This window comes from Anomaloglossus baeobatrachus, chromosome 3, assembly GCF_048569485.1.
Source record: "Anomaloglossus baeobatrachus isolate aAnoBae1 chromosome 3, aAnoBae1.hap1, whole genome shotgun sequence".
Classification (NCBI taxonomy): Eukaryota; Metazoa; Chordata; class Amphibia; order Anura; family Aromobatidae; genus Anomaloglossus; species Anomaloglossus baeobatrachus.
In genome coordinates this window covers 332,444,046-332,470,939 of record NC_134355.1, presented here as the reverse complement: position 1 = coordinate 332,470,939, position 26,894 = coordinate 332,444,046, and the positions used below count along the sequence as shown (strand labels likewise).

Below are 26,894 nucleotides of genomic sequence, written 5' to 3'. Positions count from 1 at the left end.
CCGAGGTGGACCGGGCCAGGGTTGTAGCCCGCCGGTACCGACACGGGGAACCGTCCCGGAAATCGTAGCACAAAGGGGGGTACTCTGACCCTGAAGCCAGGAACCAGAACCTACTGGAACTGGTTAATTAACCGACTGAGGCCAGGACTAGAGGTCCTGTCCCACCCAAAGTCCCTCATAGAAGACAACAGCCCACCGATTAGGGATAATAGGTCACCTCCAAGGCCCATAGATCCCACGGGCCAGTGTCTGCGGGCACGGCTCCTTAGGCCACATCCAGCCGGGAGCAGACTCCTACGTTTCATACAAGGAAGTCTTTTCTACGAAAAAGGTGCAGGACAAGGATAGAGACCACCAGCTGGGTGGGGGAACCCGAACGCAACCGGCCGCGGCACCGGCCACCACCACCTTGGTTTACCAGATACTTGCGTGTTTTACTACTGACTGAGTACACCAGAATCCTCTGCGGTCGTCATTCCCCCTGCACCAGAGTCATCCGGTCCCGGGGCCACCATCCCTGCCCACGGAGGGGTTAACATCTTGCTGCACATCTCCCCCGGGTGCCCCGTACCAGCAGCGGTGGTGTCCCACCTCACCACACACTGTGGGTGGCGTCACAAACCTATTACGGCCTAGCCCGTACATCTACGTCCCCCCATTTTATTCGGCGTGTCCGCGAGACCGCCAGGTCCGGAGACCCTCGAGCCACCACCCCTGAAGACCCGGATCCGAGCAGCGGTGGCTGCTGGCATGGAGGCGGCACACTTACCTACTGCCGCTTTCTCAGGGATTCTGCGGCGTTCTCCTTCTCTTCTCAGCGACATCTGTAATGCTTGTGGCAGGTGTAGGAGCAGCGAGCAGGGTTAGTTAACCTACTGGACCACAGGGGGGACCCGAGCTTACCCTTTAGTGGGAGGAGCTTAACTAAGCACTTACCACTATGCAGATGCCAAGTACTACTCACAGAACAGTGACCGGGAGTGTGGCAGCTGACTCCCAAGACACGAGATGGACTCAGGTATAGACACAGGTGCAGGCAGGTACAGGCGGGATGGCTGGAGTAAACAGGCAGGCAGGTACAAACAGATATGGTGGCCACGGCAGGGACAGATAGATATAGGAAGGCAGGTACAGGCTGATGGACAAAGGGATAGCCGGACAGGAGCAGAGGTACCTGACAACTAGCTACCAGCAGACTGGTATACGAGCTAAGGTCATTGCGCAGGCACCTCTCCTAATGGGAGGGTGCCTTTAAAACATAGTACCTTTCAGCCATAGGCTAAGACACATTTCCGGCCCTTTAAGAAGAGAGTCGGTGTCTGTGCGCGCCCTAAGCACACTCCTGGGAGACCTGGGCTGTGTGCACAGGCCCCATGAGGGGAAGGAGGCAGCAGCACACATGGACGACTGAGGGAGGACGTGACTCAGCCGCCACGGTGAGTAGGTTCTGCAGGGAAGTCAGCACTACAACATCACTCACTGCTCTCCAGCTAACTCAATGATGTATGCATGAGCCAGAAGTCTCTTATACAATGAAAACCTATGGAGCTTCGTTATGACACTCCATAGATTTACATTATAAAAGCCACTTCAGATTCATGCAGAGCACAGTGTGACCCAAAAAGCCAGCGGAGAGAAAAGGAACAGAATGGCGCTGGATCCTGGAGAGCAGCAGTAGGTGCGTATATTAAAGCACTCACACTATATTACATGCCCATATACACAGATTTACTGAGAAAATAAAACTTCATGGGAGTGCTTCTTTAATTGATGGAAGAGAAAAACAATTATTGTATTTGTAGTTTTGAATTATATGTTGCCCAAGATTCTGACCTAATAAACACGAATTTGCTTTCATTATTTATGATAAGAGCAGTATAATAAGTTTATCCTACTGTAATTGGCAACTACCTTAGGCTTTTCTGTTATTGCAAAATTACTTTGCCTCGCATGCCCTGAGAGCCTGTGGTTGTTGAATGAAACTATGCAAGAAGTTGTAGTTGTGCAACATCTAGAGAGATTCAACTTGGTTTGTTTGTTTTTTTTATTTCTCATGTACACTTTATGGTACAACTGACCTGCTAATATGATTGCTCAGGTTAAAACTAGTTCGTAGATACTAAACATGTATAGTTTTATTTTTGGGGGTCACAGAAGAGCATATTTCACAACTTTTCAGCCCTTTCAAAGTAATTCTCCTCCTATTGAAGCCCCTAGATTCCCCTTTCATTGCACCCATAAAGTATGATGCCAACAAACATGCCCCACAATCACTGTATGATACTCTATAGTGAATTCCTCCACACGCACAGTATGATGACTCTACTGTACCAACTACTGACCCCAAAACAGTACAATCCCCAAATGTGACCACCACACAGCCCTACATACAGTATAATAACACCTCTCTACCCTGTATAAAGGCACACACTAGCCCTCTAAACTGTATAACTTCCCCCCCCACACAGCCCTCCAGACCGTACGATGGTTCCCATACAAATCTTCACAAGGTATAGTAACTTGCATACAGTATAATGGCTCTTAAATAGACCTCCATAAAGTATAAAGCCCTCACAGCCCTCAAAATATTATAATTGCCCCACATAGCCTTTCAAATAGTAAATTGGCCTCCACATAGCCATAGCAATATTATAATTGCCCTCATATAGCCCTCCAAATATTATAGTTGCCCCCAGATAGCCTTCCATATAGCATAATGCACCCTCCATAATTCTCCATATAGTATAATGGGCTCCACATTGCCTTCCATAAAGTATGATGTCTTCCTCATAGTCTTCTATATAGTATAATGGGCCCCACATAGATTTCCATATAGTATATACAGTAATGCACTCCATAGTCCTCCATATAGTATAAGGGGCCCAAATAATTCTCTATATAGTATAAGACATCCCCATATTTTCATATAGTGTAATGGGTACCACATTGCCTTCCATATACTATATTGCACCCTCACAAAGCCCTCCATATATTATGAATCCCAGATTGTCCTCTATGTAATATAATGCACCCCCTAGTTCTCCATATATTATAATGTACTCCCATAGTCCTCCATACAGTATAAGTCACAAACCATAGTCCTTCATATAGTATAATGAACAGCCAGTTGTCCTCAATAAAGTATAATGCATACCTCATAGTCCTCCATATAATATAATGCACAGCTCATAGTCCTCCATACAGTATTATACACATCCCATAGTCCTTCATACAGTACAATGCACTTCCCATAGTCCTCCATATGGTATAATGCACTCCCCATAGTCCTTCATATAGTCTATTGCACAGCCCATAGTCCTCCATATAGAAAACATTAGTGCATGCCCTCATCATCTCCCACATACAAAACATTAGTGCATGCCCTCATCATCTCCCGCCTCGACTACTGCAACCTCCTGCTCTCTGGCCTCCCTTCCAACACTCTTGCACCCCTCCAATCTATCCTAAACTCTGCAGCCCGCTTAATCCACCTCTCCCCTCGCTACTCCCCAGCCTTGCCACTCTGCCAATCCCTTCACTGGCTTCCCATCGCCCAACGACTCCAGTTCAAAACATTAACCATGACATACAAAGCCATGCACAACCTGTCTCCTCCCTACATCTGTGACCTAGTCTCCCGGTACCTACCTGCACGCAACCTTAGATCCTCACAAGATCTCCTTCTCTGCTCCTCTTTTATCTCCTCTTCCCACAATCGTGTACAAGATTTCTCCCGTGCATCCCCCATACTCTGGAATGCTCTACCTCAGCACATCAGACTCTCCACTACCGTGGAAAGCTTCAAGAGGAACCTCAAGACCCACCTCTTCCAACAAGCCTACAACCTACAATAGCCCTCAGTCCAGTAGACCACTGCGCAACCAGCTCTGTCCTCACCTATTGTACCATCACCCATTCCCTGTAGACTGCGAGCCCTCGCGGGCAGGGTCCTCTCTCCTCCTATACCAGTCTGTCTTGTACTGTTAATGATTGTTGTACGTATACCCTCTTTCACTTGTAAAGCGCCATGGAGTAAATGGCGCTATAATAATAAATAATAATAATAATATAGTATAATGCACTTCCTATAGTCCTTCACATAGTACAGTATAATGCACTCTCCATAGTTTTCCATGTAGTATAATGCATATAATGTATAGCCCATAAGCGGGCTTTACACGCTGCGATCACGCTGCGATCTCGAGATCGTAAGTGATTGTACCCACCCCCGTCGGTTGTGCGACACGGGCAAATCGCTGCCCGTCGCGCACAACCTCGCTTACCCCCATCACTCGGACTTACCTGTCCTGCGACGTCGCTCTGGCCGGCGACCTGTTTCCTTTCTAAGGGGGCGGGTCGTGCGGCGTCCCAGCGACGTCACATGGCAGCCGTCCAATAGAAGCGGAGGGGCGCAGATGAGTGGGACGTAATCATCCCGCCCACCTCCTTCTTTCCACATAGCCGGTGGAGGCAGGTAAGGAGATGTTCGTCGTTCCTGCAGAGTCACACATAGCGATGTGTGCTGCCGCAGGAACAACATCGCTAATTAAAAGAAAATGATTTTTGGTTTTAGGACGACCTCTCCGCGGCCAACGATTTTTGCCGCTTTTGCGATGGTTTTAGGTCACACAACTGTTAAACGCTACGATATCGTTAATGACGTCGGATGTGCGTCACAAACAACGTGACCCTGATGATAATTCATTAACGATATCGTAGCGTGTAAAGCCCGCTATAGTCTTCCATGTATTATAAAGTACTCCATATAGACTTTCATATAGTATATTGCACAGCCCATAATTCCCCATATAATACAATACACAGCCTATAGTCCTCCATATAGTATAATGCACCCCCCATAGTCCTTCATATAGTATAATGCACAACTCACATTCATCTATATAGTATAATGCACTTCTCATAGTCCTTTATATACTATAATGCCCATGTGACGCCCTGGCCTATGAGGTCATCACAGGGTCTTGTGCAATCTGCCCTTCTACACAGTATCCACCTCCTCTTTGGTTACGGGTCCCTGACCTTTGGTGTTGCCAAGAACAAGCTAATCAAAATCCTAGGAACACTCTGCACCACACCCACCAGACACACCAGTGGATGGCCTGAGTGGAATAGGGTCACCCACTTGGGGGGTTGGTTAAAGAGAGGTAAGGAGTGTCAGGAGCAGTGTAGTGTTGGAGGTGAAAGTGAGAGGAGGTCAGAAGCTGAGCTCCTTGGAATTACTAGGTGGCAGACGTTGGTCTGTGCCTGATAGGAGCTGGACCCCGATCGCAGGGGATCATGATAAGGGGCCCGGACTGTCGAGGAGGATGGCCGGCAGCCTTGTGCCATCACCAGGCAGGGGCCAGGGCACGACGGGGTACGTGGACCCTAGGTCAGGAAGAAGCTTCAGGCGTCCTGGCAATTTACCCGACGAGGACGGAGCCTTCAAGATCCATTCTCCACCCGCTCCAAAATCGGGGTACTAGCGCAAGGAGAGGGATAGGACTTTCCCACTATACGGTCCAGAAAATCCCAAGCGTGAACCCTGAGAGCAAGCTCACCCAGTTAGCCATACTGGTGAGCTAGACCCGGCCAGTTTTATACTCAAGGGACCAACCAGAAAACACTAGGTGCCAAGGTAAAGGTCACAGACTAACAGGCAACACCAACGGGCACGGGATCAAGGCGTGCTCCCTACCAGCAGCAGCGGTGTCAAGAACTTTGGTTTACCACAGTTGTCGGTGTCAGCGTTATTGGACTGAGTGAGTACATAAGTGACCCTTACCTTCCCAACGACACCTCCCCGTCACCCTCAGAGTCCCGGGGCATCTCCCCTACCCGTGGAGGGGTAAATCTCCAGGCTGCCCACACAATCGCCAACAGGTACTGCCAACTGCAGCAGTAGTACTCCACCTTACCACACACCACGGGTAGCGTCACGAACTTTCCACATCCTTTCCTGTAAATATTCCTCTTTATTCCGAGTGGCCGCGCGACCACGACCCCCAGGTCCGGAGATCACTCGAGCCACCGCGTATCCGGATCCGAGCGGCCCGGCTGCTGATGCAGGGGCAGCACACACAGCCCATATGATATGGGCGGAATGCCAAGGACCAATCTGGCCACGACAGGGAATGTGTATCCACTGGACCACGGATCGTAGGCTTACCCAGGAGGGGCGTGACTAAGCGGCTACCTGGTCTTCTCTAGAGCCTCTGGTGGTGAGGATAGGTTTGTGCTGTAGGTAGCCACCAGGTTCTACTCAAAGGCAGTCCCCGGATCCGCGAAAGCTGACACTAGCTGAGAAAGGATGGAGTAGAGCTTCTGCCGGGACAGAATGAAAGCTGGTACAGGGAAAAATGGGACTGGATACAGGAACACTGGCTGGCACAAGTACACGGGCACAGATTCAGGATACAGAAACACAGACTAGCACCAGGATACAGGCACATATTCAAGATACAGGACCACTGGCTGGTACCATTACACAGGCATGGATTCAGGATACAGGAACACAGGCTGGCACCAGGACACTGACATGGATACAGGAGCACAGGCTGACATTAGGACACTGGTATGGATACAGGAATACAGGCTGGCACCAGGACACGGGCACAGATACAGGATACACAAACACATCCTTGCACCATAACATGGGCATGGATACAGGAACATAGCCTTGAACCGGGAAATAAGAATGGAATAGGGAATGGAATCAGGAACTCAGGCTGGAATGAGGCACGAGGTCAGGAACGAAATCAGGAACACAGGTATCTGGCTGGAACCAGAAACAGGATTAGGAACAGAATCAAGACCTCAGGCAGATCAGGAATGGAATCAGGTATTCAGGCATTAAGCTGGAATCAGGATCTGGATCAGGAGTGGAGCCAGGAACTCAGGCATATGGCTGAATCCCAGAAACCAGGAATGGGATCAGGAACTCAGGCATTAGACTGGAACCAGGAACCAGAAACGGATCAGGAATAGAGTCAGAAACTCAGGCATTGGGCTGGAACCAGGAACCAGAAACAGGATGAGGAGCTCAGGAAGGTACTGGGACAATAGAGCAGGTTCAGGCACTTAGAACAGGTTCTGGTATGGAATCAGGAACGGAATCTGGCAGACGGGCAAGTATTGAATTTGGAGCAGGATCCAGGGACCAGACAACAAGCTGGTAGCCAAAGAGCACACTGGCTACAGGAAACAACATTGCACATGCATCTTCCAAAGAACAGAAAGGAGAAAAAAAAAAACTATCAAATGCCCAATAATTTGGGTAACAAGATTATTTATTATAAATGATTCTTTTATTGAAAAAATAGTTTACAAGTTAATAGTGGGACAATTCATCATGCATCTGAAGTATGTAGCAAACAATTACAGGAACCGCATTATTAAGATATATATATAAAAAAAAACAACAAAAAACATATATATTAATGCTGCATATATGCACAATCTATACTTAATCGTTAGAATCCTATAGATCCAAGATTAACATAAGGGATCTAATAAACATGGATTACCATCGCCGACCACTAAAGGTCACCATTGGATTAGAAAAACAATTATTTTGCTATATAAGCACTTACATTAAGGCTTCCAATGAGCTTACTGTCTAACATAGACTAAATTCAATAGTGACCTTTTCAGTAGTCATTGTAAGGCTTTGCGTTGAGTTAGTTGCAGTTGTAAACGCATCCTCTGGCAGAAATTGTCTGTCAAACTTGGTTTTGACCACAAAAACTCTATAAATACGCGTGCGTTTTTACCGCGTTTTACATGCTTTTTCATTGCTTAAAGTCTGATGCGTTTTGAATACAAATACACTACTAAATAAAGTTTAAACATTCAAACACTATGAAAAAAAAATGAAAAAAAATGATAACAAATATCATGATTAAAATCATACACAAAATAGCTAATTGTATTAAAATGATAACTGTGTGCTAATATTTATGTATAATATAACGTTAAATTATTGATTTTCATTTATTTAATTGTCGGACTATGTGTGTGTGTAAAGGGACATATCATGCCCTTAATATAATGTCAAAAAAAGCATGCTTTCTGCATCAAAAAAGCATGTAAAACGCTAGGATTTTGATTTAGGATGCGTTTTGAAACTTCTTATTGACTCCAATGTTAGCAAAACGCTGCCAAAATGGCAAAAACAATTGACATGTTGCTTCTTTAAACACTGAGATTTTGACAAATTTTCTGCAATTGAAACGCTGCGTTTTTAAAAGCATTGTGCGCACAAGAAAGCCCAATTTCCCATAGACTTTGCTTGAAAATCAAAACGCATGCATTTTGGCATTAAAACACTGCAGTTCAAAAGGCTGCGGAAATGCATGAAAAAAACGCAACATGCGCACACAGACTTATAAGAGATATTTACCCAAATAATTTGCAGCGTAAACCAGCGGTCACCGCGTTTCACACGTGTTTCGGCTTCACGAGTCCTTCGTCAGGGAGCGTCTTCCAAGAGGGGAGGGTGTATTAAATATCTGGTACTTCTCAGTAATAGGCTGAGGACACATCAGGGATTTACCTGGTACTTCCCAGTGTGACGCTCCTGGACTATTCAGGTCGTCACAGGGTACTGCACAAACTGCCCTCCCGTGCAGTATTCAACCCCCCTTGGTTCTGGGAACCTAACCTGCAGTACTGCCTCCACCAGCATTCACAAATCCTAGATACACTTTGCACCACACCTGTCAGGCACACCAGTGGGCTGCTTAAGCAGGAATAGAGCTGCCCACCTAGGGGTCAGGCAGGGAGGTGGGAGGTGTCAAGTCAGTTCAGTGGTAGCCCTCGAGCTGTGAGGAGCTCTGAGGAAGCTGGGAGTTGGAGCTCCCAGGGGAGACGTAAACTAGGTCGCAGAGGATTGAGGCTAGGTGCCTGGAACCTGTCAAGGAGAACGGTCAGCAGCCTAGTCCTATCACCGGTCCGGGACCGAAGGCACATTGGGGTCCACGGACCCTAGGTCAGGGAGAAGCTTCAGGAGACCCAGCAATTAACCTGCGGAGGACAGGGCCTTTATGTACTGTTCCCACCAAGCTCAGAGATCGGGGGCACTAGCGCAACGAGCGGGATAGGGCTTTCCTAGCAAGCGGCCCACTGAAATCCCAAGCGTGAGCTCCTGAGAGCAGGCTCCTTCACTTAGCCATAGTGGGGAGCGGGGCCCGGAAAACTCCACGCTACCAGGCCACAACGGAGAATCTAAACTTTTGTGCCAGGAGGCAGGTTACGGACCACCAGGCAGTGCTGCAGGGGATGGGACCCAGACGAGCTCCCCTCGAGAGGCAACGGCAGTCAGAGACTTGGTTTACCCTGTTGTCAGCGTCTGCTTCATTGCTGAGTGAGTACCCGACTAACCCCTTCACTGCAACCCCACATCACCATCCAGAGTCCCGGGGCCTACCCCTACCCGTGGAGGGTAACGTCATCATGCTGCCCTACTATATCACCCCAGTACTCCCAATTACCATACACCACGAGTGGCGTCACGAACTATACCAATTCCCCTGTAAATACCCCCTTTTCATTTGAGTGTGGCCCCTAGCCCCCGAGTCCGGAGACCCTCGAGCCACGAGTAATCACCACTTCCGGATCCGAGCGGTTCGATCCGCTGCAGGGGTGGCACACCAGCACACATGAGATGTGGGCATGCTCCCCCTTTAAGAAGCTGGGAGTGTGCATGTGACCAGGGAATTTATGTGGAGAGCTCAGGACCTGGGAGTTGTGGTGGACACAAGAATAAGAGGAGCAGCTGGGTAAAGGAGCGGTGTGGTGAGTACGTAGGCGGTGCCTACCAATGCAGGGAACACCGGCGTTACCTTTCAATGTGTCGGCGACCCTGCCGGGTAGTACAGGAAATATTGGCATTACAGTACCCACTCTCCTTATGCCCCCCGCAAACTAGGCTCAAAATAAATGTCAGAAGCCAAAAGAGTAGAAAATCCCATCAAACACTGTATTGACAACAGTAGCTGAAAAATTCTGCTGGGCTCAGACATTCAGCTCAAGTACTAGAGTGGACACAGGGCACTGACGAGAAGCCGATAGGTGGGGCAAAAACAAAAATCACCAATGTTAATGGGCATCTCTGTGGGGTCCATGGTCTGACCTCAATACCTTGGCCAGAGAAAAAAAATGACGTGGAAAACTGTTGTGCTTGGACTTCAAGTAAATGAGATTTGATCCTGATTACAGCCAGAGTGGAATAGTATGAAGGAACCAGAAGAAACGTGGATTAGGGTGAGAACGCACTTTGCGTTCACCTACTTGCAGTTCAAAACGCACCTTTTGGGCTTAATTGATTTGACCAAAGTTGCCTTTGTCTGAACTTTAGCGCTGAAAACGCATGCGTATTTACCGCATTTTTGATGCGTTTTCAGCGCTTTTTACATGCGTTTTCACCTGGGTTTTGACAGATGCGTTTTGAACATCAAGACACTGCCTAATAAAGTTTAAACAGTCAAAAAGAATGAAAAAAGAGAAGAAAAAAAAAAAAAAAAAGGAAAAAAAATCTATATTAATGGGAGAAATAATGAAAATAGATATACCGTAATTCATAAAATTATAGCGGTAATATACATTTTATCAGAAAAATAGCAATAAATGCTTATTTTTCATAAATGTAATTGTCGGATTTTGTGTGTGTGTAAAGGGACATGTCAAATGATTATTTTGATGTCCAAAAAGCATGCGTTTTGGTAGTCCAAAACGCATGTTTTCTGCACTGAAAAAGCAGGCAAAACGCAGGAATTTGCTGGAATCTTGGTTTTTGCCATTTCTCATTGACTTCAATGTTAGCAAAATGCACCCAAAATGGCAAAAACAATTGACATGCTGCTTCTTTGAACGCATGGTTTTTGCCACAAAATATGCAAATTAAATGCAGCGTTTAGAAACGCAAAGTGCGGTCTGAAAATCACCATTTTCCATTGACGTATGCTGTATGTGTTTCATCTGTGTTGCTGGAAAAAGGATACGTCTCCAAGGGGATCACACAGACACGCATGTGGTTGACATGGACAAATGGTCCCTATAAAAACACGGAGGTGTGAAGATTCTAATTGATTTTAATTAGTGTGCAGTGAGTGTGTCTCCGATACTTGGGAATGTGGACACCACGCGTACTGGAGAAATGGATATGTGAAGGGGGCCTAAGTAAAAGCCAGGAATATACTACTTTGAATGATGTCAATGATGGCAGCTGTGTACTGACTAAGGCCTCTTTCACACGTTCGTGAAAATCACGCACGTTTTTCACGGACGTGTCAAAGGTGCGTATTGCCCTGCGTGAGCCGTGTTTATGGCACACACCAGTGTTCTCCGTGTGTTATCCGTGATAACACACTGAGAACGGGAACTTTCTGTTCACCTGTCCCTGGCGTCGCTGTCCGTGGTGCTGATCTTTGGTCTCCGGTCCGGCCGACTCCCCGCTGCTGCTGCTTCCGGCCGCAGTGAAGTGAATATGCAATGAGCATAATGAGCGGTGGTCGGAAGCAAGTGACAGCAGCGGCAGAGACAGGAGGCCAGGAGAAGGTGAGTAAAGGTTTTTTTTTCTCAGACACGTGTGTTTTCTCTGGTGCGTGTCACACGGAACACCTCCGTGTGGTCCGTTTGCGTTCCGTGTGACACCCGTGATGCCGTAGAAAATCGGACATGTTGACATGTGGAGCACACAAACACACGTATGCTCCACATGTACACACGGACCATGGCAGAACACGCACGTGAGCGCAGACCCATTGATTTTAATGGGTCTGCGTGTGCCCGTGTCTCCGGTACGAGAGGAAAAGGACCAAACACGTACCGGAGACAAGGACGTGTGAAAGAGGCCTAATACGGTATTTTACATGAGTTTAAATGTGATTGGCTAATTCTGAACACTCCCACATCCCCATTTATAAGAGGGTGTTCACATTGATGCAAATACACTATTTTAATTTTTTTCTTTTTATTTTTCACAACAATATGATTTCAGTTTGTTTCTCAATGGATTTATACAGATTATAGGTGACATTAAAAAGGTAGAAAAAGTTCTCGATTGATTATTCTTGGTATACTTTTTTTTACATGACAAAACCTAGCATTTTAATATGGGTGTGTAGACTTGTTATATCCACTATGGGAAACTGTTTTTATACTCTTGCAAGCTTTATTCTGATGTATAAATATGAACATCATATGGATTCCATATGTATGACAATATAGATGAAAATCAGTCATTTTTTCTGGATGAAAATCAGACAATATTTTGATACATTTGTATGCAACAACCCCACAGACAATAAGTATAGTGCGATTCAAGGAAAAAAAATGACATCTGAATGAGCCCTAACAATATAAACTAATGCTAGTGCTGTCTGATCTTTCATTCTAAATTCGCAAAATGAGTAATTGGTGAACTTTTTATGCTACAGATTTTCTGCCTGAATTAGCTATATTAGGTTACTTGCGTTTTTGGGGTTTTTTTTCTACATTTTTATTGCGTTTTTTAATGCCCTTGTTTTTTTGGTCTGCTTTTGTTACATGTTTTACATAAAACTGTTTTGCACATTTCCTATTATTTAGCTTTCATAAAACATTATTGATAAACTTATGTGAAAATTGCACTCGTTTTTATTGCGTTTCCATATTCTAAACATATTAAATACGAATATGCAATTTTTATCTACATATTTTCATCATCTCATTGAAATGCATATTTACGGAAAGAAATTGAAATGTTGCAGATTTAAAAATTACACCGCAAGTCAGTTTACGTAGGGTGAAAAGAAAGAAGCACACCGAGCATGAGAAGTCTATATATACTATTTTAATTAGCTAGAACTGTAAGATGTTGCGGGTTTTTTTTTAAAATATGCAGTGGGAAAAGCGTATCAAATACTGATCATGGGAAATTAGCCTAAAGATGAGAGTCATCTGTATGTACTAATATAAGACAATCTGTTTTTGTTACAGATCATTTGATGCTGCAGACGGTGATCATCAGTTGCGGCCCTATTCAGTGATTGTAAACTCCCCGGAAGACCATCAAATCATTATCGCCAACATGAGGGGAAGCCATACTAATTTCCAAGAGAATATGGTAAAGTACTTTGAAAGCAAAGACTAATTTTATCACTTAATTTTATTCACATGCTGAGGCTAAAAACTGTGGCAGCCCTGTGCCGCTGTGGTGTTTTCTCTGCTGCGTTGCACAATCTCATAATTTTGCTGAGAAAAAGCTGTTTCCCTACAAACAGTGGTTTCCCTGCAATATTATGTGATTGTGCATGGAAGCAGTGGAAAGACCAAGGGGACTCAGGGCCAGTGTAGTTTATCAGCAGCTGCACAGCTACTGTGTATGAATAAACAGCCTAAGGCTATGTGCGCACGTTGCGTACTAGCCCTGCAGAAATTTCTGCAGCGATCTGAAGAGCACATGTGCGCTTTAGATCGCTGCAGAAATGTCCGTAGTGAAGCCGATTCCATGCGCTCTGCCTGCAGCTCCTGCCATAGACAGAGCAGGAGCTGCCGGCAAAGCGCAGGAAAGAAGTGACATGTCACTTCTTTTTACGCAGCGCTTCGGCAGTAGCCGAAGCGCTGCGCTCTTAAACGCCACGTGCGCACGGCCCCTGCACAATCTCCATAGACTGTGCAGGGGACGCAGGACGCATGCAGTTACACTGCGCTGCAAAGCACAGAGTAACTGCATGTATTTACGCAACGTGCGCACATAGCCTTAAGGCTACGTGCGCACTAGAAAGTGCCATTTTCTTAAGAAAAATCCGGACCCTTTGAAAGAATCCCGCACCCGCTGTAAAAACCGCACCCGTGTTTTTGCCGTGGACTTACCGCGGATTTTCCGCAAATTGGTCCCCGCGGTTTTTACCATTATCGATGGCAAAAAGCGCAGGTACCTGCGGAAAAGAAATTACATGCTCATTAAATCCGCAGCGAAAAATCCGCAGGTAAATCCGCGGGTATGAAAAAACGCAGTGTGCGCACAGCAATTCCGCGGCAAATTTGCGGAAAAATCTGTGGTAAATCCGCATTGTGTGCACAGGGCCTTAAGGGGTATTCCCATCTCCAAGATCCTATCCCAATATTAAGCAAGTGTAATAAAATTAGCAAATAACTCCAACTACAAATGTAGTATAGTTCTCCTGATATAGCTATGTCTCTTACCTCAGGTGCAGGGCATTGCAGCTTAGGTATCCATAGTTACGTCCACCCATATAGTGACAGTTATTTGCTCGTGGGCGTAACCGTGGATACCTAAGCTGCAATGCCTTGCACATGAGGTAAGAGACATGGCTATATCAGGAGAACTATACTACATTTCTAACTGGAGGTGTTTGCTAATATTATAATTACACCTATACATATTGGGATAGGATCTTTGAGATGGGAATACCCCTTTACTATATCACTTGGTGATTACTAACCTATTGTTTCCTGATTGGATTGCAGTTCTAAAACAGATGTTCAAATTTGGGTTTACGCAATTGTCGCGGGCGGGGAGGAGGGTGTCATCACACCGCGCTCACCCCCTTCTGCTCGGGTCCGGCGGCCGCTGCTCAGTGGTGGCTCGAGCCGTAGGCCGGATCCCGGGGGTTTCTCGAGCGGCACTCCTCGGCCGTGAGTGAAAGGGATTTGTGGGGTGTGGGGATGATTATTGTCCGTGACGCCACCCACGGTTGTGGTGATTTCACCACCGCTGCTCTATGCGGGGCTCCCGGGGATGGTGATGCGGAGCAGCCAGGTGTTGTGTTGCCCCTCCGTTGGTAGGGGTTGGTGATCCCGGGGCCCGGTGATGAGATGTGTGGTGCAGGGCTTGGTGGGCGCAGGGACGCGGGGGCAGCGCTGTGCCTTGCGGCACTGTGGTACTCAGCCTGAGACGTGGACACAGTTTGTACGGTAAACCAAACGGCTGGTAGGACGGTCCCACAGACGGCTGCACCTGCACTCCCGGTAGGTGACGGTGATGTCCCTCTTCCTTGCACCTATGGTTGACTTGTGGTAGCGGTGGATTCCCTCTGGTTACCCGCTCCCCGACTACAATCTGGGCCGGAGGAGCTCTACACTTTGCCCGCAGGCGCTGGCCCTGAGAAACTGGTGCCGTGGCGGTGGCGGTGTCTCTCTGCTTCAGGTTGGGCTGTTGCCTTCAGTCGGGACTTGGTTGTTGGGGGATCTGCGTCCCCGTCACTGACGGATTTGGCAAATTTGGCGACTCCTAGCCTTGCCGGGGTCCGAGAGGCCCCTGCCCTGGTGCTGACTGTCCTTCGGAACACTGCTCCAGACCACCGGGCACACAGCCAACGGGGTCCTTCCAGGAACTTCCAAACGGTCCCACTCCAGACAGTCACCGCCGTCGCTGACCTTGCTGATCTGGCCCTACACAAAGCTGGACCCTTCAGGCTTTCTTCCTCTTCTGTCACTTCACTTGCTTTCCTCCCTTTTCCACTTTCCTTCCTTCACTTTCACTCTACTGTTTACTCTTGCCCTGCCTGGGCTTCACTTTCTTAACTCCTCCACTTAGCTCCTCTCTCCTGCTCCTCTCTGAGCTAATCCGCCTGGTGTTCCCGCCTCCAGAGTCGTGAGCTCCTCGGTGGGCGGAGCCAACCGCCTGGCCCACCCCCTGGTGTGCATCATCAAACTCCTGGAGGAAGGCAACAAGGATTTGTAGTTTAGCTGTGATGTGCCTACCTGGAGTGTGGGGTGTGGTGGTGTTGTGACCTGTGACCCCTGGCTTGCCCAGGGCGTCACATTCCCCCTTAGCAAAATGCAGACCGTCCGAGGGCTGCCGTCCTACACCGGTTTTATTTTTCTGTAAAAAGGGGGTAACAAGGTTAAGAAAACATGAATAACATTTTAATAACTCTTCCCAAGACGGGAGGCACATTTACTTAAACGTTGCAACGGTTTACGGTCACGGTTTCCGCTCTCTCCCACCCAAGCAACCTGGCCCTGATGCTGCCCCTAAAACCCAGGCAGCACCCCTTGACCCACAGTCCAGCACAAGTTACCCGAGCGGGATCTGTCCTTCCCTCCAGAGGGTGGCCACCGGTTCCTTTGGTGGCTGGGCCCTAGCCTGCTCTTCTCAGGGCCCTCCCTCCAACCTGCCTCTCCGGAGGCGGCATTGCGGAAACGGTAACGGTAACCAATATATTTACAAGCCACTTAACGTTTGTGGTGCCCTGCAAGTTCACGGGCTTGTCCATGGATAGTTCCCATGCAAATAAACTTTAAACGGTCCCCACGGGGACAACGGTGCCGGCTCCAGCCGGTTCAATCACAAAGGCAAATCAGGTTAAACTTCGGTATATTTTTCTTATCATTTTCACTTTTAAACAAACAAAATGGTGGTCCCAACGGGGACTGGACAACGGTGCTCCGCTGCCCTACTCCGGTCCGCCTGGCCCACCCCATGGTGTGCATCATCAAACTCCTGGAGGAAGGCAACAAGGATTTGTAGTTTAGCTGTGATGTGCCTACCTGGAGTGTGGGGTGTGGTGGTGTTGTGACCTGTGACCCCTGGCTTGCCCAGGGCGTCACACAATATGGAAAAAAGACAGCTTAGTGGGGATCAGGGGATCATTCTACAGTGTGCAAATATATAAATGGACAGTACATAAATTGGTCTACTTATCTTTCTATAAAATTGCGTGCATTCAGTGTGCAAATATAAAAATGGACAGTACATAATGTGGTCTAGTTTTCTTTCTATACAATTGCGTGCGTTGATAACAATAAAGTAGACTCTGCTTTATTGACGAGGATCCTTAAAGGAAATCTGTCAGCAGTTTTTTGCTATGTAATCTGAAGACAGCATGATGTAGGGTTAAAAAAAAAATAAAATCAACTATGCCTCTCTTATCAGGCTATGGGCTATTGGTTACTTAAACTAAAGTCTTTATCACTTAGTGATTATCATTGCTGGACTACAATGTCACGCGCATGGCTGGCCGGCACGCCCCCTCCTCTGCCACTTCACTGTCAATGTACAATCTCTATTGAGAGCCTGATGTGGGTGGGGGAAGGTTTCACTGCTCTGCTGCTTTACTAAATCTAAAAGCTCTGATTGTGTCAGAACAGCTGCAGCTAGTAATCTAAGTGATACATCATTGAAATCAGGGTCTCTTTGCCTACATTATGTTGCTCTCCGATGAGGTAGCAAAAACATGCAGACAAATTCCATTTAGCTGTGCGACTATGGAATTTTCTGCCATATGATTTAGTGTTTGGTTCACTGCAGCTAAAGAGCCGATTGCTCTTTTTGAAGTCCAGAAAAAAATTGTTAATTTTTCCTGCTTGGCAGTCTAAAAGACCAGACCTGGACAAGGGGCGGCCCGCGGGCCGGATGCGGCCCGCCTATTCTGTGACCGGCCCACCCGTCTTAGCTCACAGTTGGAGGCGTGGCCTGATCTATGCCTCAGCCCCGCTCTCACGGCCGGGAGCTATGTATCCCGCAGTGCAGTGAGCCAACTGCAACACCCCCGCACTCTGCCGGCCATGCCCCCTCTTGCTGCCAGTCACGCCTCCTCTGGATCCTGGCCACACTCTCTGGATGCCTTCCATGGTATCTATGCTGCTGGCCACGCCCATTTAGCTGTCGGCCACGCCCCCTCTCAAAGCTGGACACACACACTCCTGTCTTCCTTGTCCCCTCCTCCTGCTCTCCTGATGCTGGCCACGCCCCCTCTGCCCACCCCCTTCTACCCAGGATCCTCACATGTGACTGGCTCATCTCCACAGCGGCTGCTTCAAAAAAGTTTGTTCTGCAACTGAGGTAATGTGCACCAGTAGCAGCAGGGAGAGTGCAGTGTGCCTGTACGGGGAGAGCAGTGTGCCTGTACGGGGAGAGCAGTGTGCCTGTATGGGGAGAGCAGTTTGCTTGCAGGAGGGGAGAGTCCAGCACTTGTGTCTTCTCAGGTCCCTTGTGCCTGCAATAGAAGAAGCAGACACACTGGGGACTCAGAAGGCAGCCAGAGGAGCTCTCAGACTCTGCTGCTGCAGTGCTGCTAGCCGCAGTAGCATGTGCCCTCAGCGTGCTGCCAGCCTGTGCCCCCAGCGTGCTGCCAGCCTGTGCCCCCAGCGTGCTGCCAGCCTGTGCCCCCAGCGTGCTGCCAGCCTGTGCCCCCCACCTGTGCGCCCAGTGTCCTGCCATCCTGTTCCCCCTAGCGTGCTGCCAGCCTGTGACCCCAGCGTGCTGCCAGCCTGTGCCCCCAGCGTGCTGCCAGCCTGTGCCCCCAGCGTCCTGCCAGCCTGTGCCCCCAGCGTCCTGCCAGCCTGTGCCCCCAGCGTCCTGCCAGCCTGTGCCCCCAGCGTCCTGCCAGCCTGTGCCCCCAGCATCCTGCCGTGCTGCCAGCCTGTGCCCCCAGCCTGTGCCCACAGCGTCCTGCCAGCCTGTGCCCCCAGCGTCCTGCCAGCCTGTGCCCCCAGCCTGTGCCCCCAGCGTCCTGCCAGCCTGTGCCCCCATCATCCTACAGTGCTGCCAGCCTGTGCCCCCAGCGTCTTGCAGTGCTGCCAGCCTGTACACTCAGCGTCCCCAGGGCCATTATGTATACCCCACAGGCCACCACCGTCAGGATGTATGCTTCACAGGCCCCAGTAATGTGTATGCCCCCCACTGACCCCAGTAATGTCTATGCCACTTAGGCTACTTTCACACCTGGTTTTTGCCGTCAGGCACAATCCAGTTTGTGCCTGATGCAATGGATCCGTAGCAGACTGTAGTAAAACTGATGCGAGGGATCCGGTAAAAAAAACAGATCCGTTGTAGCAGTTTGTACCGAGAATCCAGCTGTGTGATGTCACTGCTGACAGCACGACTCACTTCAGTTGCTCCGTGGAGCTCACAGTGAGTGGCAGTGTTCTACGGCCGTTCCTGTCGGCTTCCGATGTAGCAGAACTGAATGTGTCGTGGGACCTCGTGTGGACTACGTCGGACCTGGAGGGGTGTTTGGGGATTAATAAAGTGGTGAAAGAGGGTGTTTTTTTTTTGTCTTTTATTTCAAATAAAGGTTTATTTACTTTCACTACAGTTTAGTGATGGGGGGGTGTCTCATAGATGCCTGCCATCACTAAGCTAGGACTTAATGGCAGCCCATAGCTGCCACTAAGTCTTTATAACCCGATTGCCACCGCACCAGGGCAATTCGGGATGAGCCGGGTAGAGTCCCCGGACTGTCGTATCTAATGGATGCAGCATTTCCAGGCGGCTGCTGGCTGATATTTTTAGCCTGGGGGGCTCCCCATAACGTGGGGCTCCCCATCCTGAGAATACCAGCCTTTAGCCATGTGGCTTTACCTTGGTTGGTATCAAAATTGGGGAGGACTGCACAGTTTTTTTTTAATTATATATTTTACTGCAAGATTTAGACCTGCCCACTGGCGGCTGTGATTGGTTGCAGTGAGACAGCTGTCACTCAGCGTGGGGGCGCGTCTGACTGCAACCAATCATGGGCGCCGGTGAGCGGGGGAAGCAGTGAATACGAAATGGAATAATGAGCGACCGGCATTTTCAAAAGCTGGAGAAGCCGCGGGAGCTTTGTGACCACTGTGCAGCGCCGCGCCGGTGATCGGTGAGTATGAGAGAGGGGTGAGAGGGAGAGACAGACCAGCCGACATCGACAGAGAGATATTTTCTAACCAGAAAGGAATTTACATATCTGAATATGCCAAGTTAAAAAAAACTGGATCCGTCGGTGGAATGTGTTTTTTGCCGCATGACGACAGATCCGGCGCCCATAGGCTTTTATTTTACAACACGCTGTTGACAAAAAACGTTCCCTTGTGTGTCCTTTCAGGCAGCCGGACACAGAAATTTTGCTGGATCCGACGCACGCCAGATGAAACGCAACGGCATCAGGCACAATCCGGTGCTAATACAATTCAATGAGGATAAAAACGGATGTGTGAAAGCAGCCTTACTGACCTCAGTAATTTGTATGCCCCCCCACTGACCCCAGTAATATCTATGCCACTTACTGACCTCAGTAATGTGTATGCCTTCCACTGATCCCAGTAATGTTTATGCCTTATGCCCCCCATTAACCGAAGTAATGTTTATGCCACTTACTGACCTCCATATTTTCATTGAATCTTTGTATTGTTTAACTTACTGTTTGTTTATGAAGGGATAGTATATACACTATATACAGTATTGGGTAGAACTGAGGTACCGGTAATTATATTAGTCCGGCCCTCTAAAACCATCCCAATTTCTCATGCGGCCCCATGGGAAAATTAATTGCCCACCCCTGTAATAGACAATGAATGTAAAACGGACAGAGTATGCACACTTCCACCCCATTCAGGGTGGGGCTGCAGAGACAAATGTTTTGTTGTTCTAGGGTCCTGATCTCAGAATTGCCTGGTCGTGAACAGGGAAAAAGTGATCAGCCTTCAGTTGGTTAAAGAGAAACTTAACTTAATGATAAAAGCTCTTAGGGTTCATGCGCACGTAACTGCTGAACCTTCTGCAGCGATTTGACAGCACATGTGCGCGTTAAATCGCTGCAGAAACACTGCATAATGGATGCAGGTTTTTTGTACAAAAAAAAGCCGATTTCATGCGCTATGGCTGCTGCCCCCACCATAGACAGAGTAAGAGCTGCATCCATAGCGCACGGAATAATTGACATGCTGCTTTTATGAACGCACGGATTTGGTTCAAAATTTTAGCACCCAAATCGCTGCATTCATAAAAGCATTGTGCGCACGTATCATGCACAATCTTCATAGATTCTGCAGGGGATGCAGGACGCATGCATTTACACTGCGGTGCAATATGCAGCGTAAATGCATGTAATTACGCAACATGCGCACGAGCCCTTACTCTTTAAAGGGGTGATTCACCCATATTTTTCATTGTCTAGTTCAATATTATATTGAGAAACAATGTTTCTCTCAAATACCCTATGTTGGCAATAGTGCCTGTGAGAGGCGCTATTGCAGACCGCTGTTCCCCGCACCATGACTCCCGGCCTCCGTGACGTCGGGGATCTGGTGACGTCACGTCAAGTTCCTGACACCGTGGCCGCAGTGTCCGTGAGTGATGGGCTGTCGGTGGTGTTTCACCACTCGTCATAGCCCACCTGCTCCCTGCTCCCTCCTCCCTCACAGCAAAGTGCTGCTCGCAGGAGACACGCTGAGCTGTGACAAGCGGTGAAATACCGCCCACAGCTCAGTGAGTCAGGAAGAGTGGGGCTGGCCGCAGTGATGTGACGTGTGTGGAACTTGGCGTGATGGTGTAAGACCTGTTAACATTTATATGTATATATATATATATAGGTTAAAAGACTGTTTGGTGGACTTCCTTGTGTTATGCTGCCACCTGCTGCTCAAGTGACTAGATTGAGTCTGGAACAGGAGGAGGAGGAGTCGACATGTGTCTGTGTGTTTTTGGCAGAGAGGAGTGTGCTGGAGTGGGCTGTAAGATAGAAGGCCTCAGTCTGCCCTGTTTTTCCGAGGTCCAAGTACCTCAGAGTGTTGCGTGGTGTCTCCCCCAAGACACAGATCCAAAGAGGCTGGATGTGGAGCGAGGAGCCAGACAGCACGTGCAAATTACAAAATTACAGATCCAAAGAGGCTGGATGTGGAGCGAGGAGCCAGGCAGCACGTGCAAGTTACAGACCCGGGACAAAGACTGAACTTTAGAGGTGTCTGCCAGCGGAATACGGGCCCCAACGGTGACGAGGTACCCCACGCTGAAACCTGCAGTTAAGTGTGCACACTACTTTTAGTTAGGGACAGATAGGAAAAGACTGCACTGTGTTATACGAGTAAGATAACAAGGACTCTGCGTTTTTTTTTGTTGAATAAGGATTTCTGTGTTTTGCTTTTGGGAGTACAATCTGAGGCTTCCTATCCTTGACAAGTTATTCAAAGTGGTTGTATGTATATTGCATTATATCTACTGCTGTGCACATTCCCGCTTTTCTTCCCCCTCCTTTCCCGCACTATTCCTCCACCTGTGTTGTGCAATACATTATTAAATCTGCATTGATTAACCCCCGTGGTTCCGTGCAGTCCTTGCGTATCCCGTTACCTGCAGTATTACATTTGGCGTAGTCGGCAGGGTACGCAGGCTGGTACGGAACAATGGACGGACAGGGGGGTGTCGCTGATGGAGGTGTTCTAATACAACCTGATGGGGGAATACCAGCAAGGCAGCTGTCCCTGGGGGCTATGCTGACCCATATACCAAAATTTACTGGCAGCAATGTACCTCTCCATGACTGGGCGCAGAGAGTGAGGGGCATGTTGAGAGTAGCAGGAGTAACTGCAGAAAATCAAGGGGAGATATTGTTGATTGCCCTTGAAGGCCATGCTCAAGAGACTATTTTATTGCGCCCTGAGAGTGAACGAAAGACGTTAGAGCAGGTGGTGAAGATTCTTGAGAGAGTGTATGGCGGGAAACCAGAAGCAGGAGATTTACAGGCGCAACTGTTCTACAGGCTGCAGGGTGAAGAAGAAGGTCTGCCACAGTATGCAAATGCACTCCAGAGAATAATGAGACAAATGCTTACAGCAGAGCCAGAGCTAGCACAAACCCCCGGTTATGCTGACCGTACCCTGCGAGATCAATTCCTCCGCGGATTACATAACCCCAAGATCAAAGGTGCCCTCCGTGAACGGCTCAGGGTAGAAAAAAAACTAACTTTCCAGGAAATATTGGAAGAAGCAGTCTCCCGCACACAAACTGAAAATTGCGACCCGCAGAACGCCTTGGGTGAAGTTTGTATGCATAAGGTAGTCCCGGGTGAGAAAAACCGAGAACCGAGCCAACTTGAGGCTAAAGTGGATCAGTTACAAGAGACTGTTACTGCTCTACAAGAGTTGCTGAAGAATATGCAAGCCCCGGCGTCAGAAGTAAGAACGACAGCACCGCGGCCAAATACCCGCACGCATACCTATCAAGAAGAGAGGGGACAGATCGAGCAGAGACGACCGAGACCCGCTGAAGACTACCGGTGTTGGAACTGTGGAAATCGGAACCATTTATTCCGACACTGTCCGGAGAGGAAGACTTCTCAAGAAAGACCGCCGTTAAACTAGTGCCTCCCTCCATGGATGGGCACATGGCGGGGAGACCAACTGAGCTTAGAGAAAACCAACGCCCTGAAGATATAGCAGCCTGCACGCCGACGATCACGGCCGAATTTGAAGGGAAAGAAGTAAAATGCCTGATGGATACTGGGTCCCAAGTGACCACCATGCCGGAACAGTTCTTCTACCAACATTTTGGACAAACTGTATCCATTGACAAAGGGGCACATATCAAACTGAGGGCTGCAAACAATCTTCCCATTCCGGTTGTAGGGGTCGTGTGGATGAACATACGTGCCTGTGGCCAGAACTTAGGCAAAAAAGGGATTGTGTTAACGGAGGGCCGGTACGACAGAGAGGTGCCAGCTATCGTGGGCATGAACGTCCTGAAAGAATTAGACCAGTTGCTCTTCAACAAGGGGGGCTGTGATTACTGGAAGACGACAGTTGCTAACAGGCCTGCCCAAAAGGTCTTCCAACACCTTATCCGTGCCCGAGGACTGTGGAAGAATGGTGGGAGCCGCTACCCGGTGGGGAGGGTTCGAGTCCCTAGACAGACAACAATTACTCTACCTCCAAATCGTGAGACAGTCCTCACCTTGCCAGTCGGGGCCCACCGTACACTCGAGGGGATGGAGGTGTTGGTGGAGCCTTACCGTGGTGAAGAGAACAGAGACGAACCGTTGGTGGCTCGCACTTTAGCAACAGTAAGAAATGGAAGGGTCCCTTTCCGTTGCGTGAACACCGGTGAACAGGCCTACACCTTGACCTCGGGAGTTGTTCTGGCCCATGTCTACCTGGCGCCCGAAGAGGTGGCGGCTGCAGAATCGATTGAATTGCAGCCCATGGCAGGGGAAGCCTGGACTTGGGCTCTTTCTATGGAAAGAAAAGAGAAACCCACTGATCAATGGAACAGTCGCGTCATCTTAGGGCAGATGGGAGTGGACCTGAGCCCCTTCGATTCGGAGCAAGCCCAAGCCATAGAGGACTTTATTTGGGAGAATCAAGCCACGTTCTCCCGTCACGCAGAAGATTTCGGCTGTACTGACAAGATTCAGCACGAAATACCCACAGGAGATGCCCCACCGATCAGGGAAAGGTACAGGCAAATACCCCCAAACTACTACCAAGAGGTAAAAGAGCTTTTGGCGCAGATGCTGAAGAGCGGGGTGGTAAGAGAAAGTCAGAGTCCATGGGCTGCCCCAATCGTGCTGGTCAAGAAAAAGGATGGGTCTACCCGCTTCTGTGTTGACTACCGCAAGCTTAATGGATGCACGGTTCGTGATTCCTACCCTCTGCCCCGGATAGAGGAGTCCCTGTCGGCGTTGGGAAAGGCACGTTACTTCTCCTCCCTCGATCTGGCCAGCGGATATTGGCAGGTCCCTGTGGCAGAGAAAGACAAGGCCAAGACCGCATTTATTGTACCCATGGGACTCTTCGAGTTCAACCGCATGCCGTTTGGACTAAATAATGCCCCAGGAACCTTTCAGCGCCTCATGGAAAGTTGCCTTGGAGACATGAACTTCGAGGCCACATTGATTTACCTGGACGACATAGTAGTGTATTCTGCAACCTTTGAGAAACATCTAGAAAACCTGGGCCAAGTGTTTCAGCGGTTACGGGCCCATGGGCTTAAACTAAAACCAAAAAAATGTCGGATCTTTCAGGAAGAGATTGAATATCTCGGACACAAGGTGTCGGAAGCCGGCGTACAGCCCTCCGATGGGAAAGTGAGAGCAGTGCTAGAATGGCCCACACCCAGCACAGTGCGGGAGGTTCGAGCTTTCCTGGGGCTAGCCGGATATTACCGTCGCTTTATCAAAGATTTCGCGAAGGAGGCAGAACCTTTGCACGAATTGCTCCGAGGCACTGCGAAAGGACCAAAAGCACAGAAAATTTGCTGGGGACCAAGACAAGCAGAAGCCTTACACCGATTGAAAGAGGCCTTGGTTAGCGCCCCTGTGCTTGCCTATGCAGACTATAACCTCCCCTTTCGGTTGTATACAGACGCGAGCCTCTACGGCCTGGGTGCAGTACTGGCCCAGGTACAGAATGGTACTGAACGGGTGATTGCATATGGAAGTCGGACGTTGCGAGAAGCCGAGCGCAACCCCGAGAATTACAGTTCCTTTTGGTTGGAATTACTGGCACTAGTATGGGCAATAACCGAAAGGTTCTCGGAATATCTCACGGGAGCTCAAATTGAAGTCTATACGGATAATAACCCCCTGGCTCACATCTCCACCGCCAAACTGGGAGCAATGGAACAGAGGTGGCTGGTACGACTGTCCAGATACAATTATCATGTGCAGTACCGCTCTAAGCATGAAAATCAGAATGCGGATGCCCTTTCTCGTGTTACCACCGAAGCCCCAGTGGGGGAGAGAGATGAACAGTTGGAGGAAGACGAAATTCCGGACTTTAGTAAATTCACCGCTCAAGTGGTAGAGGCTCGTATGCTGGAAATTACGTCGGGCACGACATCACGCCTGCTTGGCCAAACCAGAGAGGAATGGGTGAAAATCCAGTCATCTGACCCAGAACTGCTTCAAGTGAAAGAGTGGGTGATCCAGCAGCGCAAGCCTAGAAAGGAAATACGGGCCACGCTGTCGCACGTGGCCCTCCAGATTCTCAGCCAGTGGGATAAGCTGTCGGTGCAAGAAGGGATGCTGTATCGGAAGGTGCACCTAGCTACAGAGGAGTTGGAAGTACGGTGGCAAGTAGTGATACCCCAGAAGATGGCAGTACCATTGGCCCGAGAGGCGCATGAGAAGGGAGCCCATTTCGGACCGGACAAGACTTACCAGTGGTTGCAAAGAATAGTATACTGTCCTCAGATGCTTCGGGCAGTAGAGAAGGCCTGTAAACTGTGCCGTTCCTGCGAGTTAAGTAAGGCTCCTCCACAGCAAGCACCAGTACAGACTATTGTAACCAAAGAGCCGTTGGAAGTACTCATGATCGATTATCTCAAGATTGGCCACTCCCACCGGGGCTATCAGTTCTGCCTTGTGATGACAGATCACTTCTCCAAATTTGTGGTGGTGACGCCCACCAGAGATCAGACGGCTGAATCAGCTGCTCGAGCCATCAGTGATGACTTTATCCGGGTGTACGGCTGCCCCAAAAGAATACATTCTGACCAAGGAGCTTGCTTTCAGGGCAGTGTCATGAGAGAGCTGCAAAGGATTTACGGAATGCAGAAGTCAAGGACTACGCCTTATCATCCGCAGGGCAACGGAGCCTGCGAGAGATTTAACCGGACCCTCCTACAAATGCTACGCACGTTGGAGGATGATCGTAAGAATCACTGGCCCGGCTATCTCGCAGAACTCGTGTGGGCGTACAATAATCGTGTCCACTCCACCACTGGGTACACCCCATACGTGCTACTGTTTGGAAGAGCCGGAAGAGGCATTGAAGAGCTGAACCTAGCTCCCCCCGAGATCAGTGAAGGTCAGAGCGTAGGTTCCTGGGTTGATTGTCACCGTCGACGGCTGGAGACTATCCATCGAATTGTCACCAAGCGGTTGCAAGAAAAGACACACCCGCAGCGGAAACCTGTGTGTGAAACCCCGTTCTTACCAGGAGACAGAGTACTAGTTGCAGAGAAACACCCGAGACCCAAGTTGAGCGAGCGCTGGAAAACAGAGCCGTACATTGTGATCAGAAGAATCTCGCCCCATGGATCAGTATACGAAGTGAGAGGCGAGCAAAGAGGCGGCACCCTCATCCTGCATCGTAATATGCTGAGGCCCTGCTATTCAGAAGACAGGACCAGACAAAGTACCCCGGAGACGGTGCCTGTGCCTGTTCCTGTTACCTTCGAAGAGGGCTCTGAT

At 48.9% G+C, this 26,894-nt stretch overlaps 1 protein-coding gene across 1 annotated transcript in view; it reads left to right on the top strand.

The window, feature by feature from the left end:
* The window catches only part of CRYBG1 (crystallin beta-gamma domain containing 1), a 448,368-nt gene that overhangs the window by 151,767 nt on the left and 269,707 nt on the right, over window positions 1-26,894 (top strand). The window contains exon 2 of the mRNA XM_075340074.1: window positions 12,979-13,105. Coding sequence (XP_075196189.1) covers window positions 12,979-13,105 — 127 coding nt within the window. The remainder of the gene's footprint in view (window positions 1-12,978; window positions 13,106-26,894) is intronic.